Source organism: Poromitra crassiceps, assembly GCF_964638095.1.
Source record: "Poromitra crassiceps genome assembly, chromosome: 19".
Taxonomy (NCBI): domain Eukaryota; kingdom Metazoa; phylum Chordata; class Actinopteri; order Beryciformes; family Melamphaidae; genus Poromitra; species Poromitra crassiceps.
The window spans coordinates 641,907-660,813 of record NC_139646.1 but is presented as its reverse complement, the minus strand read 5'-3'; the positions used below and the strand labels follow the sequence as shown (position 1 = coordinate 660,813).

Genomic DNA, 18,907 nt, shown 5'->3' with positions numbered 1-18,907 from the left:
GACAATAAAGCTGATTTTCAAAGTACCTTGAGGATTTTTCAAGTTGTGAATTAAGTCAGATTTCTCTCTTGATTACAAAGGTGGAAAATACAACTGTTTTTAACGGGGTGTTTACTGATTAAATGTTTAAGCTCCCCACAAATGCAGATGTTTTTTTTTATATATATAACCAATTGCAAATTATTACAATTACCAAACAGATAAAAAGTAGATTATTATATTGAAATGTTATTTTAGATTTAGAATGTTAATTTTCTATAAAACACAATACATTTTAATGTAATTCCACAACATTTATTTTTGGCCCTCGGCCCTCCACCCAGATTGAGTTTTGGCCCTTCATGGGAAAGAATTTGGGCACCCCTGCTCTAGTAGGATGTTGTTGTCTCAAGTATGTGTGCAGAAAGAACCCTTTCAATATATGTGTATAATATGTATATCAATGTAAAATTGTATGTATTTTCTTTCTTTATACGATCAGAATGAGCCCTTTCTCAACCCCTCCGCAGAAACCGGAGGCCAGACCGCACAAGCGACTTCACTGGAGATCTTAATCTCTTTACATCTTCAATTTCAGTGCGAGAAAAAAGAGCAGTACATCGAGAGGATCCAGAGCCTCCACTTTGACACGCAAGCCGCCATCGCTGAACATATTCAGGAGGTATCTGATATTATGCTTGTTAATCCATCATTTATAGCATTACGGTTGCTAGCGGCAACCATACTAAAGAGTGAAACGTGGGCCCCGCAGTGCCACAGCGTTATCATAGTTCGGTATGCGAGTGGCTTTGCTCACAGCTGTATCTGGAGATGCGTGTACCGTCGAATAAATTCAGCATCGCCCCCAGCAGGGTTTCAAAGGAAATGTGAGTCTTGTGAGCGGAATGTGTCAGGAGAAATACCGACTTCAAGATTCAAGATTTTTATTGTCACTCCGTGGTACAAGTATCACGTGTGAAATTCTTGTGCTGTGGACTCCGTTTACAACATAGTACAAATATAACAGGGCATATGAGTGCAAAAACAACAAGAGACACAACAAGCAATAAGGCAGTATAGTGATAAGACAAGTCAGAGACAGTGGCATATTCACTGCACATAGGTGCACATGTCCTGTGCATACTTTAGACGTGCTTAAACATTTTAAATTCGACGTATTTGACGTACAGGTGCAAATAGCATATACCTAATTAAACATACAATTAAACATTAGACATACACATACATACATATGCTTACATACATACATACATATACATATACATACATACATATACCGTACTTGACTTTATAGTCAATTTAATCTTTAGGATACCCACAACTAACACTCTTCATAGTGTCATACGCTATCCACAGACAAGTTTGATCCCGTTGATACTACCAGTTAATTAGAATAATCTGAAAGCAGCGAAATCATTGCTGTCTTTATCCCACTGTGTTTCTTCATATTTCATTGGTCCTACCCTGTCCCGCCCTGATCGTCTTCCTCTGTCCCGGCCTGACCGTGTCCCTCTCCATTTGTCCCAGCTGACCCACAGTCAGGACAACGTGCTGGACCTGCAGTGGCTGGAGGCTAGCGAGCTGCACCTAGAGGAGCTGGAGACGGTGGCCAGGAACATGGCCCTGCACCTCCGAAGCCTGCTGGACCAGAGGGACACCCAGCTGGAGGTACCCACGGTTGATTGTATTTTTATTTGTTATCTTGTTTTTTAAACCCATATTTATTTAGGGGAAATGAATGACACAGCTGGAGACAGACTGACAGGAATATACTACAACCACTCTACTATGGAGGTGCTCTTGAGCAAGCCACTTCCACTACCTCCAGTAGAAGACTGGTTGTACAGGGCTGTTTGAAGGTGTGAGTGGGTGTACACATGCATGCAAGGTCACACCTTCAGTCAGCCCAATACAACCAGTCTTCTAGCCTGGGTAAACCCAGCCCCCACGTGACCTGCTCTCAGACCTGCTCTCAGTCACTAGTGACTGAGTCACTAGTGACTGAGAGCTCTCAGTCACTAGTGACTGAGAGCAGGTCTGAGAGCAGGTCACGTGGGGGCTGGGTTTACCCAGGCTACCAGTCTTCTACTGGAGTTACTATAACTGCCTTGCTCAAGAGCACCTCTATAGTATTCCTGTCAGTAAGTATGAATATTATGTCAACTTTTAAGTCAAAGAGGTGTACAAGAGTCATCATCAAATACATGATATCAAATTGATTTGGATATTTTTGTCAGAACTTGAACCTCTGTATGAATCTGAACATGTACTGGGCATGATGTTGGATTTACGTTATACTGTAACTGGATTAGGACATCATGTCTGCATATAAATGTACGCATTGAGCTGATGATGGCTCAAGGCTGAAATGTGGACGTTTCTTTGTTTGCCCTGAATGAAGAAGAATAGTTTGACTCGTACAGGACAACCAAGCTCTAGGATGCGAGTGCCATTATCGCTGCTGTAAATACGATATCCCTGGAATGCGCGTTTTAACGAGCCAGTTACATTTCTTTGCATTCTTAGAGATTATAGTTTTTGGTTTTTGTTAATGTTTCTAACAATTGGCCAAGTTAGTAGTTAGTTTATGGGATAGGAATTCTGCCAGATGACAGGCACTAGGCGCCATTTTCTCTTTCTTTTGGAAGAGAAAATTATCCTGAAATGAAGATTTGATTGACAGCTGCATGTCGTGATATGATTGGTTGAAATGGGGTAGAAATTTGGTAGTACTAGGTGACGTCAGCAAACTGTACATTACTGTTATCAATGAAATCTTGAAAAATGAACTTTTGATGTGAAAAAGTGTGAAAAACGAAATAAATTAGACTTTTGTCATTTTGTTTGCATACATTATTAAATACTGTAGGTGCACTGCATACCCAGGTATTTGAACTAAAAGAAAATAAAAGTCATTTTTGGGTTCAGCTCGACTTTAAGCTGTGCGTGCTTTGCCTGGGTCGACTCCGCCCACTCAACCGAGTTGGCTGCTTCTGATCTGGCATCGTGACATGCAACAGCCATTTCCTACTGTAAGTTGAAAACACGACTTGTCCAATGAGCACCGAGGGGACTAACGATTGAATTGATTACAAGTACCAATTACTTTGAAATCCGAACAGCAATCTGCGTTGAAGACATTTATTCAAAATGGAGATGTTTTTTATTTTATTTATTTTTTCATTCTCTGGATTATATTCAGGCGAATACGTTGTTGGTCTTGAGTCTAGCGATTGGTTAGGGGAAATCGAATTCCCCTGGGGGGTTTCCCCGATGGAAACCAGTTAGAGTGGAGGTAGACAAGGCCATGTCCACACGGAGACGACTTTAGGTGTATCCGCTAAAGTTTTTTGTCATATAGCCGTTTCGTCCAGATGGAACCGCGTTCTGGGACTATACGTTCTGGCCGTATACGCTAATTTTTCAAAACGGGTCCCAGAGTGATTAAATCTGAAGACGCCACCCTTGCATTTCCGTGTTTACAACCCATACGCATCTTTCCTGAAACGATGACGCCATAGCCCCACCTCTCTCCACCAGCAACAATAACAATCATGGCAGTAACGTTCGTTACCAAATAATATAAAAATTTGCACAGCAGTGGGGATCTTGCAGCAAAATATAATGCTCCTCTATTACCACCGTCAGCAACAAGTGGACACGGAGAACAGCGTGTAGCCTACAACATCCTCAGGGCTCCACACAGCTGACTCTACCCATCCACCCCTCCCCTCCCTTCATCGGATATTTCCCAGAAGGCTTAGCGGCGGCTACATTTTTACAATAACACAAACAAAATCAGGCTTAACGTGTTAGATAGAAATTATATTTATTTTTAATACAACATGCAATTCTGGAATATTTTAATATTGGACAAAATGAAATGAAATGAAATCTAAACCCTGAGTGTAACCAACATACTCTCTTGCCCTATATATAGCCCTCGTAAATACAACGTGAATAGGGAAGTGAGAGGTTTGAGGAACACGCGGTTGCACTGTGATGTCTGTGATATCCGCTCGTGTCCACTCCAACAAGACTTTAGCTTACCGGTACTTGACGCGACTTTTTCCAATAAAAACACATTTATGCCATGAGTTTATATAATGTATATTTATGTTGCATCATTTAGCCTGTGCTGTGATGTGCAGGAGCGGCCAATACGCTGGGATGTGTTTGCAACATGTCTAAAGATCATGGAAGTGGATGATATCAGGAACGTCACCGATAGTTAACGTTCTATATTGTAGGCTACAGGGAGACCATCAGCCCTGCTGAACAGCTCTGCATTTGCCTGTATACTGTAGGTTTCATCATTTTATTCATCGACATGGCAAACCTCCCCGCAAAGCCAAGGGTTTAAGCTGCTGCTACAGTGAGATACACATTATAGACTGTGCGCCCCTAGAGGTTGTATGCCATTATTGACGAGATTGTCTTTCTCTGTTATTCTACAGCGGTTTCAGTGGTTTCATGTGGATACACACATTTCTTGAAACGTTTCCATGTTTATGGAAAACTTTTCTGAAACGGAAAAAAAAAAAGATAGCTTCCGTCTCCGTGTGGACATGGCCTCAGCCCTCAGTCTTAATCCGTTTCACTCCTGTAAGACTGAGAATATTACTATTTAAATCTTTGCATAACGTTAGGTGGCGCTGTTGGAAGCCTTGCATCGGAGAACCAATCATGAGTGTTGTGGGCGGGCCTGCTTTCTGGGGGCAGTGACGCTCATGCAGAACCGGTGTCTCACAAAACATCGTCGCATTTGCGGAGAAACATATTAATCACTTAGAAACAAACATAACCTGTTAATAGGACGTGTTTCATCCGGCCCCGGCGGCTAGAGGTCTTTCCCCCAGCGATAAACCCGACTCCCGAGGCTAACGTTACAGAGCCTGCTGATGACTTCACAGTAGCAAGCGGACCACTTCCGGGTAGGAAAAATGATTGTAAAATAAACCACAGCTATAAATTTTGTTTGGAGCATATCAGCTTCATGCTCTGTGTTAGGACTATGATAAATGGCATTGACGCTACCAAATAAAATTCTAATAATAAATGTAGGCGTGTCTGCTGCCGGCGGTTCTCGCCGGGCTCGGACAGACAGTTTCTGACAGTGAAATTCCCAGACGTTTGGTGGCGCAGCTCACCAAACGTCTGGGAGCCGAGACTAGAGTGGAGGCGATGTCAGACTTGAGAAGGAAGTGAAGTGTAACGAGTAGAGCTGCCGAAAATAATCGATTCAGAGATGCATCGCGATGCTTAATAGGACGATTCTGAATCGATTAACAAATATCAAAAATCGATTATTCAATAATCAAATAAAATAGAATGTACCGTAAGTACATGCAGTTGTTTATTTTAATTATGGATCATAATACAATGCAATTCCAAATGCACTTTTATTTTAAAAGTAGCCACACAGTGAGAAAAAAGAAAGTGAGAAAAAATAAATCATGTATTGCGGAAAAAGTGATGCATCGATTTAAGATGCATCATATAATCGAATCGAATCGAATCGAATCGTAGACTTGTATAATCGAATCGTATCGAATCGTGAGATCAGTGAAGATGCACAGCTCTAGTAACGAGTTGACAAGTCAGTCAGGCTAGTACGTGCTACACCTTCTACTGCAATCTGGATGGGTTGACAAATCCCAGTGAACACATTTCAACATGACAACTGTACTGTTGTGTCCCACAAGCTTTTCTGATGTTTACTGAGGGCACAGCTGTTGAGGGTACATTGAGTTAAAGGTCACCTCACCTGTAGTCTCGCTAGCCAGCCTCTCTTCCCTTCCCTCAGAGAGTCTGGCGCTGCAGGTTTCCATTATGGGATTGCGAAAAAAATGCTCTGTTTGGGTAAACCAATCATCCTCGTCTTGGGCGGTGCTTAGCGTTAGTGCCATTGGAAAATAGTTTCGGGGTGGAACTTGTGCCGAGCAGGCCTTCTTTATTGCACAATCCACATTTTCTTCAAAACTTGCCATTTTCAGCGTGTAGCAACGAGTTAGCATGTAGGTTTCTGCCGTTAGCTTTCTACGCTAGCTAGTTAGCGTCGTTGTTTTCACATTCGGCGGCCGGGAGCATTACAGCGACACACATGGGAGCTGATTGACATATGGTCGGAGCCAATGACAGAGCGTGACAGAGCTTGCAAGCGGGGGAGCGGATATCCTGCTGCCACCGAAACAGCCGCTCGAATGGGAGAGCAGCTTTAGAGCAGGGGCGGGCTGATCCCTGTTGCCTATTTCCACGACGCCAGACTCTCTGAGGGAAGGGAAGAGAGGCTGGCTAGCGAGACTACCTCACCTGTAGCCTGCTTAATCCTCCATCTCTTTCTTTCTGCAGACTATAGCCGAGCTAATGCAGGAGAGAGAGGGCGTGGTTAGCCCGCTCAGTAGCCCGTCCAGCACCGAGTCTGACAGCTACTGTTCCAGCATGCAGCAGCAGCAGGCGGGGGCCCAGCAACACCTGGGGGTGGAGCTGGCTGACTCCAAGGCCAAGATCAGACGACTCCGACAAGAGCTGTGAGTACCCACTGACAAGAGCTGTGAGTACCCACTGACAAGAGCTGTGAGTACCCACTGACAAGAGCTGTGAGTACCCACTGACAAGAGCTGTGAGTACCCACTGGACAGTCCAGTCCAGACCAGTCACTGGGAACAGGGCAGAAGTCACAGCTTGTGTGCACTAGTTGTGTCACTAACAGAATAGTTGCCCTGCTTATCACAAGTTGCTTTAGGATTAGATTTCATGCTCCTGGATTCATGGACCTTGGAGTTTGAGTACATTTCCATGCACACTAATATTCCACTATTATTCTGAAAATCACAATATTCTGAATTTGATCAGGGTTATGTAAACAGCATATTCCTGTTAGATTTTCCAAATTAGGCGTTTTCCGAATCTAGCATTTTTCGATTAAGACGTGGGATACGGTGATATTATTCAGGTTTCAGGAGCACTCTTTGGACATGAATACAGCACATTGGGAATATGCGGTCTCAATCAGGGGTTTTACCACAGTTTGCGACACACAGATTCTTGCCTGTTTATGGTGCTTTGTAAACAAACCAACTCGCCAGAGATGCATTCCCAAAAGAAAAGCCCACATGTAAACGTAGTCAATGACTGACTGACTACGTTTACATGCACACAATATTCCGGTTTTTGCCCTTATTCCAAAAAAGACAATATTCCCACTAAGCTGTTTACGTGGCTAAATGAAAATTAATATTCCACTAATATTCCTGTTTACATGCAGCCTTGCATATTACGATTACCGTCATGTAAAATGTCCCCATGATATACTGTACTTCCTACGGCTTTCTTCATTCATCCATTCATTCACTCTCTCACTCACTCCTAATCTGACTGTCACCTGATGGCTGTTATAGCGCATGAACTTACCCTTACACCATACATACAACATACACCTGAACATACACATGAACTTACACCATACATACAACATACACCTGAACATACACATGAACTTACACCATACATACAACATACACCTGAACATACACATGAACTTACCCTTACACCATACATACAACATACACCTGAACATACACATGAACTTACCCTTACACCATACATACAACATACACCTGAACATACACATGAACTTACCCTTACACCATACATACAACATACACCTGAACATACACATGAATTTACCCTTACACCATACATACAACATACAACATACACCATACATACAACATACACCTGAACATACACATGAACTTACCCTTACACCATACATACAACATACAACATACACCATACATACAACATACACCTGAACATACACATGAACTTACCCTTACACCATACATACAACATACACATGAACTTACCCTTACACCATACATACAACATACACCTGAACATACACATGAACTTACCCTTACACCATACATACAACATACACATGAACTTACCCTTACACCATACATACAACATACACCTGAACATACACATGAACTTACCCTTACACCATACATACAACATACACCTGAACATACACATGAACTTACCCTTACACCATACATACAACATACACCTGAACATACACATGAACTTACCCTTACACCATACATACAACATACACCTGAACATACACATGAACTTACCCTTACACCATACATACAACATACACCATACATACAACATACACCTGAACATACACATGAACTTACCCTTACACCATACATACAACATACACCTGAACATACACATGAACTTACCCTTACACCATACATACAACATACACCATACATACAACATACACCTGAACATACACATGAACTTACCCTTACACCATACATACAACATACACCTGAACATACACATGAACTTACCCTTACACCATACATACAACATACACCATACATACAACATACACCTGAACATACACATGAACTTACCCTTACACCATACATACAACATACACCTGAACATACACATGAACTTACCCTTACACCATACATACAACATACAACATACACCATACATACAACATACACCTGAACATACACATGAACTTACCCTTACACCATACATACAACATACAACATACACCATACATACAACATACACCTGAACATACACATGAACTTACCCTTACACCATACATACAACATACAACATACACCATACATACAACATACACCTGAACATACACATGAACTTACACCATACATACAACATACACCTGAACATACACATGAACTTACACCATACATACAACATACACCTGAACATACACATGAACTTACACCATACATACAACATACACCATTTACAAAAAAAACAGCCAGCTGGTTACCTAACTTAGTTGTCTTTTTTGCTATTCTTACATTTGAGGCGCTTACCATTGAAAAGGTTGGTGTTGCGATATTTATATTAGGGATGTCACGATACTATAATTTCTACTTCGATACCGATACCCAGGAAAATACCGATACTCAATACCATTTTTGATACCACAGGAAGGGGGGGATGATGACACATCAAGAGGCATAAATATAAAGGTAGACAGATGGACGGACAGACGCACACTTCTCCATCATCTAGGCCTGATAAAACGTTGAACTTACACAGCAGATTAGCCTCTGCTCGAGCCATCAGACCACATTTAGCTTGTTGAAGCAACAGATACCCACCAATGATAGGGAGGGAAAAATCTGATGGTATCGAAACTGTTGCAAATGAGTATTTTATCCATTTCAAATTTTTAGTATTGATACTTATCGATACCATCGATACCTACCTGTTGCAAATGAGTATTGTATCCAATTCAAATTTTCAGTATTGATACTTTTCGATACTATCGATACTTTTGACAACCCTAATTGATATATATCCAAAAACCTGTTGATATCTAAGTCTTTCATAATGCTTAAAAGTGGGTGTGTTTCTCCTTCCGACCAGAAATGTGGGCTTTTCTTTCAGGCATGTATCTCTGGCTAGTTAGTTTGTTTACAAAGCACTGCTAACTAGCACTAATACTGTAGCTGACCATAAACATACTGTAGCTGACCATAAACATACTGTAGCTGACCATAAACATACTGTAGCTGACCATAAACAGGCAAGAGGCCGTGTGTTCAACTGCAGCAAAACCTCCGATTGAGACTTCATATTCCGAATGTGCTGTATGTCCAAACTAGGAAGGCACCTGCAGAAGAATATCGGCATATCCCACAATGTCTTATTTGGAAAATGCTAAATTCAGAAAAATGCCTAATTCGGAAAATCCAACTGGAATATGCTGTTTACATGACGACACCCCTATCAATTCAGAATCCCGTATTGTCATTTTTGGAATAACAGTGGAATATTAGTGTGCATAATACTCATTGTTGCATAATAGGCTAGTATGTCACCACTTGTTCAAAATATACCACATATCCAAAATTGAGTCAAAGTTTGTAGAGTAACCCAACTAGCTGCTAGAAGTTGCACATTCCCACACTAAAAATATTATTTTAGTGTTGAATGAATTTCTCTGCAGGGTGGATGTTGGTGAGGAAGCTGAGATACTGTAGCTGCTCTGGGGAATTCGGTAGAGAGAGAGAGAGAGAGAGAGAGAGAGAGAGAGAGAGAGAGAGAGAGAGAGAGAGAGAGAGAGAGAGAGAGAGAGAGAGAGAGAGAGAGAGAGAGAGAGAGAGAGAGAGAGAGAGAGAGAGAGAGAGAGAGAGAGAGAGACATGAAGCCTGATACTACAGGATAAGAGATGCCCAGGGGGAGTTTGGCCCACATTGCTGCTTGCCTTGGCAAGTTCTATGGTCGTGTTCTGCCACTGACCCACATTGGCTTTGCGTTTCTATGCATACCACATTCGCATTTAACACATGACATGCAGATGACATGCAGATAAATGCAGGCACAATCTTGCGCGCACACACACACACACACACACACACACACACACACACACACACACACACACACACACACTAACCACACACTAACCCTGATCTGATCAAGACCTCCAACTATCTCTGCTTTCCATCCCAGTCTCCTCCTCTGTTCTACTGTTCTCTGTTTGCTGACTCTCGTCTCTGAGCAACCACAATATGACAGAAAGCCATCAAATCAAACATGGCGTGACTTTGTACCTTTGAACGGGTATTTTATGTATGTCTGAAAATGCAACAGCTCCGACTTCAAAGTGTTAGATTTACAATATGAAGAAAGAGGCTCGTACCCTCTAGAGACTGAAAGAGGAGGTCATGTATGGGTTTGTGGAAAATAGGCTATCACGCTGTAGAGGAGAGGTTTCAGGCTGCACTTACTTATACATTTGAATTTGTAATTGTGATTGAATGGGGAGTACATGAGTTTTCCCTACCAGGCACCCAAGCTGTTGTAGGCAGCACCGAAGCCTAATTACTGTAAAATCAATGTGAAGAGCATCAAAACTAACTAAATGACTTGGTTGTAGGTCCCCAGGGGACATATTTAGCAAGCGTTGTCTTTAAGCTTTTTATTTTATTATCTGCTCTATTTTCTCAAAATTTCTGTACACAGGTATGGTAATAATAATGGTCCAAAATGATGTGAAATTGCAGAACACAATGGTGCTGGGCTGCAGGACGTACCCCGCCCTGCGACACAGCACCTCAGCCCTCCAAAAAGCCGGGGAAAACCCTGCATGTGCATGTGCGTGTGCGTGCATTTGGTCCTGCATAACAAAAAGTACTGTACAGTGCATACTAACTCACCAGCCCGCTTCTCTCTCTGTACCACCCACCCAACCCCCACCAGAGAGGAGAAGAGTGAGCAGATGCTGGACTGCAGACACGAGCTGGAGAACATGGAGTCGGAGCTGAAGAGGATCCAGCAGGAGGTTTGAATTGATTAGAATAGAGAAGAAGGAAATAAAGTCCAGCTCCCTCTAACAGTGACACACAGTAAGCCCCCACTCTGCACCAGAGATTATACAGATTAGAAGCACACTATTTAAACCGCTGTACTCAGACATACAATAAGCTCCCGAGGATTTGTGTCAACATTAGATGTCACATTGTATTCTAGGTAGCCTCTATGTTGTAGCTTTGTGACTTGGGCTTCTAGCCTGGAAAACCATGTGGACTTGTGACCATGTGACTTGGGCTTCTAGCCTGGAAAACCATGTGAACTTGTGACCATGTGACTTGGGCTTCTAGCCTGGAAAACCATGTGGACTTGTGACCATGTGACTTGGGCTTCTAGCCTGGAAAACCATGTGGACTTGTGACCATGTGACTTGGGCTTCTAGCCTGGAAAACCATGTGAACTTGTGACCATGTGACTTGGGCTTCTAGCCTGGAAAACCATGTGGACTTGTGACCATGTGACTTGGGCTTCTAGCCTGGAAAACCATGTGAACTTGTGACCATGTGACTTGGGCTTCTAGCCTGGAAAACCATGTGGACTTGTGACCATGTGACTTGGGCTTCTAGCCTGGAAAACCATGTGGACTTGTGACCATGTGACTTGGGCTTCTAGCCTGGAAAACCATGTGAACTTGTGACCATGTGACTTGGGCTTCTAGCCTGGAAAACCATGTGAACTTGTGACCATGTGACTTGGGCTTCTAGCCTGGAAAACCATGTGAACTTGTGACCATGTGACTTGGGCTTCTAGCCTGGAAAACCATGTGAACTTGTGACCATGTGACTTGGGCTTCTAGCCTGGAAAACCATGTGAACTTGTGACCATGTGACTTGGGCTTCTAGCCTGGAAAACCATGTGAACTTGTGACCATGTGACTTGGGCTTCTAGCCTGGGAAACCATGTGGACTTGTGACCATGTGACTTGGGCTTCTAGCCTGGAAAACCATGTGAACTTGTGACCATGTGACTTGGGCTTCTAGCCTGGAAAACCATGTGAACTTGTGACCATGTGACTTGGGCTTCTAGCCTGGAAAACCATGTGAACTTGTGACCATGTGACTTGGGCTTCTAGCCTGGAAAACCATGTGAACTTGTGACCATGTGACTTGGGCTTCTAGCCTGGGAAACCATGTGGACTTGTGACCATGTGACTTGGGCTTCTAGCCTGGGAAACCATGTGGACTTGTGACCATGTGACTTGGGCTTCTAGCCTGGGAAACCATGTGGACTTGTGACCATGTGACTTGGGCTTCTAGCCTGGAAAACCATGTGGACTTGTGACCATGTGACTTGGGCTTCTAGCCTGGGAAACCATGTGGACTTGTGACCATGTGACTTGGGCTGCTAGCCTGGTAAACCATGTGGCCATGTGAACCTCCAGCCCACCTCCAGCGATTTCCAGAAATCAAAAAGTGCACTGGCCAATCAGGGACCTGCCTCATGGTTCAGTTCAGTTATGTTTATAGTAGTTGACAAGGTAATTGACCAATCAGGGCTGGCAAAATAGTATGGCGGCTCCCGAAGCAACGAGCGTCGATAACATTAACATTAGTAAAGTTTACACAGCCATAAGTGCAGTTATTACAGAAATAGACTCAATAACAACAATTAAACAAGAACAAGAGTATGCACCAGCGAAGTTTCTCAAGCAGAAAATACATTATTGGCGTTCTTCCGAGTGGATTTGCATTGGCAATGCTGATTGGCTGAGGGAGTTGTCTGTCACGGCAAGTACTCCCACCCACTAAAATGGCTGTGGACGGCTTGAAGTCCAGACTGATACGTAGAGTGAAACAGAATGTGAGATCACGTTATCAGGATGTTTTGCCATGCTATTGGGCTGCACCAGTTAGCATGGTTAGTTGTAAAAATGAATGTTGTCTAACAACTCAGTCCAAACACTATTTCCCACAGTAAAACCTGCTTGAGCGAGAGGATGTTGTTCAGACTTACGTGCACTTTGATTTCAGCATCAAACCGTTACTGTGTCTGCACCTTCACCAGAACTCCCAGTTGTTGGTGGACGCCCGTGCAGCTCGCACCTACCGGGACGAGCTGGACGCCCTGAGAGAGAGAGCCATCAAAGCAGACAAGCTGGAGAGTGAAGTAGGACGCTACCGGGAGAAACTGCACAACATGGAGTTCTTCAAGGCCAAAGTGGAGGTGGATGCAGAGTGGAGAGTGGATGTCAAACAATTAGAAAATAATTACTCTGAAGCAACAATCAGATGCTAAAGAATTTCTAATTGATATATTGGATGATTTATTTATCCTCTCGGAAAGTACAAATCCATCACTATCACAAAAACAAAATTGTATTTTTCCCAGCTCTTTGTCCTGAGGATCTCGTATACGTATGTATAAATCTTGAATGTGTTTTTTGTACATCTCAGGAGCTAAAGGAGGATAATCGGGTGCTACAGGAGACCAAAGAGGTGCTGGAGGATCAGGTGGCGGGCTGGAGGGAGCGCTCTGATCAAATCCACCAGCTGGAGAAGCACAGCCTACAGCTTCAGGCTCGGGTCCATGACATGGAGCAGGTCAGACTGTAAGAATAGGATGAAATGTCTTTATAGTATTTCAAGCATGCAACAGGAGTCACTTTGCAAAATGTAAACACAAATTGGAGACGCTTATCTAAAGGCATTCCCAACACTCTGTTAGCAACTTTCTAATCATTGTAGAAGGAATAAAGAAAGGCTTGGTCTCATACGTGCTCATGTGTGCTAGACAGTACTCCCCATCCATACAGTACATTTCTGAGTCATCCTCTCTCCCACATCTGTGTCTCCACTGTAGGAGAAAGAGGCAGATCGGGGGCGCATAGAGGAGCTGCAGGAGGAGAACCTGGTTCTGTGTCTGGCCCAGAGGAGGAGCATGGAGGAGTCCCAACACCTGGGCTGGGAGTTAGAGCAGCTGTCCAAGACCACAGATAACTCCCAGGGTAAGATCTGCTGATGGGGTGGAGGATACATTATTAATGGATGGGATCCGTAGGGTTAATGAAGAAATTGGATGGATGGATGTCTCCAACTATTAGATCTATTTATCTTTTATTCTATTCTATCTTCTAGTCTATTGCAGGCGCCTTAAAAAAATAAATAATAACATTTATAATCCAGCGCACACCAGTATATCAGGATTGGCACTTTTTATTAATAGATTACATTAAAAACGCATATTGCTTCATCAGATTCGCGTACTCCTTTTTTTGTCAAAAGTAGCTTATTTGCCTATTAGCTTGGAGTTTACTAAATCTAATTTTTTGTCTAGATGTTTTTGTTTTTAATTTTTCAAAAACTACTTTGACAAAAATTGGCGACCCCCTGCAGTACCTCTGTGGACCCCCTAGGGGTCAGGGACTCCGGTTGAAGACCACTAGGCTATTGTTCACTCACACCATATCCATATAGGCCACACACACACACACACACACACACACACACACACACACACACACACACACACACACACACACACACACAACTCCTGCCTTTACCTGATCAATGCACTGCAAAGATTGATTAAGGGGGAGGGAAGAGGTCTACCTCCAGTCGAAATGAATGGGCTAAGAGGAGATGTGTTCAATGCTGCCCAAAGCAGACCTAAAAGATAATAGCATAATGTTAAATGTTTAAGCAATATCACACGAGAGGGAGTGCATTGTTGGCTAATATTGGCACTGCTGTGATTCGGTCGCAGGCACGAGGCCGCAGGCCGAGTGCCGTAGATAATCACAGCAGTGCCAATATTAGCCAACAATGCACGACCTCGAGTGTGATATTGCTTTTATACAACAGTTCTATTAAACAAAGCTGATTAAAAAAAAATGACAAAAAGCTGAGAAAATAGATGATTTCTGTATTTATTCCTCCGCCAACAAAAATAGTCCCCCCAGCTTTCCCTTTGCAGAAAATGTAGCCTAATCAGCCCGCCTGGTCAGGAGGAGGCGTAGCGCCTGCCTGTAACAGAGATCTCCGCGGATACCTTTTTGACCGTCATCATCGTAACACCGCCAGTTCGCCGTCTTTGAAAGCACGACGTTAGATTATAACTAACTACCGTAAATTCCGGACTATAAGCCGCGGCTTTTTTCCCGTTTTTTGGCCTTTTTTGCCCCCTGCGGCTTATATAACGGTGCGGCTTATCTATGGATTTTTCCAGCAAACGGCCACTCGGGAACCTCCAAAATCTATGGATGTTGGTATGAGGCAGAACGAGAGCAAGACAGACATTATGAGAGCGAGACCCTGATTGGATGATGTTGCAAAAAATGTGCCTCGCGACCTGATTGGAGCACTGTGCCACTACTCTCTCTCAGCCACTACGGTAAAACACCCTCCCTCCTCCCTCGCTCCGGGGGGAAAAAGGCAGCGATTGAGCCTGAAAGACAGTCTGAATGAAATTGAATGTAACATTCCCAATTCTATGTATTACATTCTAAAAAACTAACAGCAACATTTTGGAAGGCTAAGCCACACAACTAGCTCGTTGTAATCTAACATCATGCTTCAAAAGATGGAGAACTGGCTGTGTTACGACGATGGCGGCGATTGAGCCTGAAAGCCATGTCTGAGACAGTAGCGAGACAGGAACAACAACAGCAGCAGCAGCAAAGGATCATGCACAAACCCGAGACGAAAGGGACTGTCCGTCAGGGCGCGGACGACTGTGTCAGCAACTCCCTCCCGACTACCAGGAGAAAATTACAAACTTCGGCGAATTCACACAAAGAAAGATCAAGGAATATTCCATCGGACCGGAGCAGATCATAAATATGGATGAAGTGCCTTTGACGTTCGACCTGCCTCTCACTAGGACTGTTAACAAGAAAGGTGAATCGTCCATCACGTTGAGAACCACAGGTCACGAGAGAACGAATTTCACTTGTGTTCTTGGCTGCACAGCATCTGGAGTAAAGCTCCCGCCGATGGTGATTTTTAAGCATCTCACAATGTGTGATTTTGTCTGGGGATTAGTGACCTGACTTTTGTTTTGTTGAAATGTTACATTAATAAATGGGAGCTTCCCCAAACAGCCATCTCTTTCCCGACAATCCCCTCTGTGCACGAAGCCTTACATATGGTAATTAAACATCAAAACACCCGCGGCTTATAGACCGGTGCGGCTTATATATGTAAAAAACAGTCAACTCTGCAGGTGCGGCTTATACACCGGTGCGCCTTATAGTCCGGAATTTACGGTAGTTAACCTAACCCGCCTTCCAAAATGTTGCCGTTAGTTTTTTAGAATGTAATACATAGAATTGGGAACGTTACATTCAATGTTATTCAGACTGTCTGTCTGGCTCAATAGCCGCCATTTTCCCCCGGAGCGAGGGAGGGTGGGAGGAGGGAGGGTGTTTTACAGTAGTGGCTGAGAGAGCGTAGTGGCACAGTGCTCCAAGCAGGTCGCGAGGCACATTTTTTGCAACATCATCCAATCAGGGGGCATTCCCTGGCAATTCACATGGACGCGCATTGCTACGACCAGCATACTGACCAGACGTTAAAGCCGTGTTGGTGCAACAGGCGTAAGTCCATGGTCTTATAAGACCGACGTAGGAGTTACGACCAGGCATAGTTAAGACCAGTTGGTGCAACCGGCCCCTGGAGGTTTCCGCATTAGAATGTTGCTCCCCCTCGTCCTCTTCTGACGAGCATTCATAGTTTAAGTCAAAAGTTATGTTAGGAAAAAAATCCATCTTTGCGCTCTCGGTTACGCTTTGAATGACGTTCAATGTAACGTGGCTGGTGTTTGTTTTGTTGATTAGAGCAGCTGTGAAGCGGAGTGATATAGCCTACCCTACACACAGTGAAGCGCCAGTGCATTATCGTGAAATATAGGCACTCGTAAGATCCCTCTTGTCCAATCAAATTGCTCGGCCGGAACTACCTGTTGTATAATATCATTTAAACATCAAATAAACCTTATGTACATTTATTGGTAGGAGGGGAAGAAATTAATTTAGGCGCCATGGTCTGTTTATCTTCCCCCGCCGATGATGGCGGAAGTAGCTAGTGTGTGAACCGTCTCTGTTTCTTCCTATATCTAGTCAAGTCAAGTTTATTTATATAGCCCTAATTCACAAGCATGTCTCAGAGGGCTTCACAGAAAGTATGTCTAGCTGATTCTAGCTGACACAACAGTAACAAGAATATACAGAATAAAGATAACATTTGAACAATTGATAATATAGAAAATATAGAAATGAAGAGAGAGCAGAGGAGAGAGCAGGAGAAGGGGGAAGAGCAGGGGGAATGTGAGAGAGTGATGGGGTGGGGAGGGAATGGGAGATGTTGGAGGGTATAGGAGGTGGGGAAGGAGCAAGAAGAGAGAGCAGGAGAGGGGAAGGGGGGGGGGTGTGGGGGAGAAGAGAGCAGGGGGAGGGAGGAGGTGGGGAGAGAATGAGAAATATAGACGCACATCTTGCAAACGGACATATGTCAATTTCTTAGCAACCAAACTATGCCTAATCTGTACATTAATCTAGAGTGCCACATCACAAATCTGCTATCTTTAAAAAGATAGCTATCCTTTCAGCACCACACTGGTACCAGCACAGATTACGTTTACACCTACCTAAGATCCAAACACAATGCGAGCCAGACTGCCTCCAGATTTAGTCAGGCAGATCTGATCACATTCTGGCCACAACGCATTTACACCTTGCAATAAAATAAGTTGGTCCTTCCATCCGGATAATGTGTCCAGATACAGATACCATTTTAATACCAGGTGTAAATGCCAACATTGTATACCTGCTTATAGCGTAACATTTGATTTCAGTCAGTGTCTCACTCGTTCCACCTGAGTTGTCTCCTTTGGACAGAACATTGACATGTTGTGTTTGTCTACAGGCCGGCAGACCCTGAGCGAGGAGGTGAGTGATAGGACCCGCAGTCGGATGCTGAAGCTGGAGAATGAGAACCGAAGCCTCCTGAGGACCATCGAAGAGCTCAGAGCTGTCCGCATTAACAGCAGCCCACAACGCAACCATAACCACGAAGAACACCACCGTGTCTACCAGGGATGCTGTAGCACCAATAGCTGTAGCTCATCGGCAGAACAATCCCTGGGTCTCCAAACCTCCTTCTCAAATTTAGAGAACAGTACTAATGTGTTGCTGTCCAGTACAGTCGAGAGTGAGACCTTCCGCACTGACCAGGAGAAAGGACAGCTAGAGAGCGGCGATCGTTTGAAGGACCTGATGTCTGACCTGGAGGTATTCGAGAACAATCATAATATGGTCTATTGTGTTGTCGGATCTCGTGATCATTCCCCCGCCTCTAAGACCAGCAGCCCCTACCGGGACAGCATCATCACGGGCCTGCCGACCCGCTCCTCCTATGCCAGCAAGCACACCGAGAGGCTGGAGGCCAAGTGCAGGGCGCTGGACACGGAGAACCAACGCCTGCAGGTTTCCCTTGACAACACTGGTAGGTTCTATACATCGACAATTCAGGAGATTATTCAATCATGCAGTCAAATAAATAATTACTGACTCCCT

The 18,907-nt window shown here is 43.8% G+C and overlaps 1 protein-coding gene across 1 annotated transcript in view; it reads left to right on the top strand.

The window, feature by feature from the left end:
* Positions 1-18,907, top strand: part of LOC310793421 (girdin-like) — a gene marked incomplete at both ends in the record, with an annotated part of 45,727 nt that overhangs the window by 8,824 nt on the left and 17,996 nt on the right. The window contains 8 exons of the mRNA XM_083655241.1: positions 578-661; positions 1,528-1,668; positions 6,352-6,530; positions 11,287-11,368; positions 13,402-13,560; positions 13,791-13,937; positions 14,197-14,341; positions 18,258-18,836. Of these exons, the coding sequence (XP_083511367.1) occupies positions 578-661; positions 1,528-1,668; positions 6,352-6,530; positions 11,287-11,368; positions 13,402-13,560; positions 13,791-13,937; positions 14,197-14,341; positions 18,258-18,836 (1,516 nt within the window). The remainder of the gene's footprint in view (positions 1-577; positions 662-1,527; positions 1,669-6,351; positions 6,531-11,286; positions 11,369-13,401; positions 13,561-13,790; positions 13,938-14,196; positions 14,342-18,257; positions 18,837-18,907) is intronic.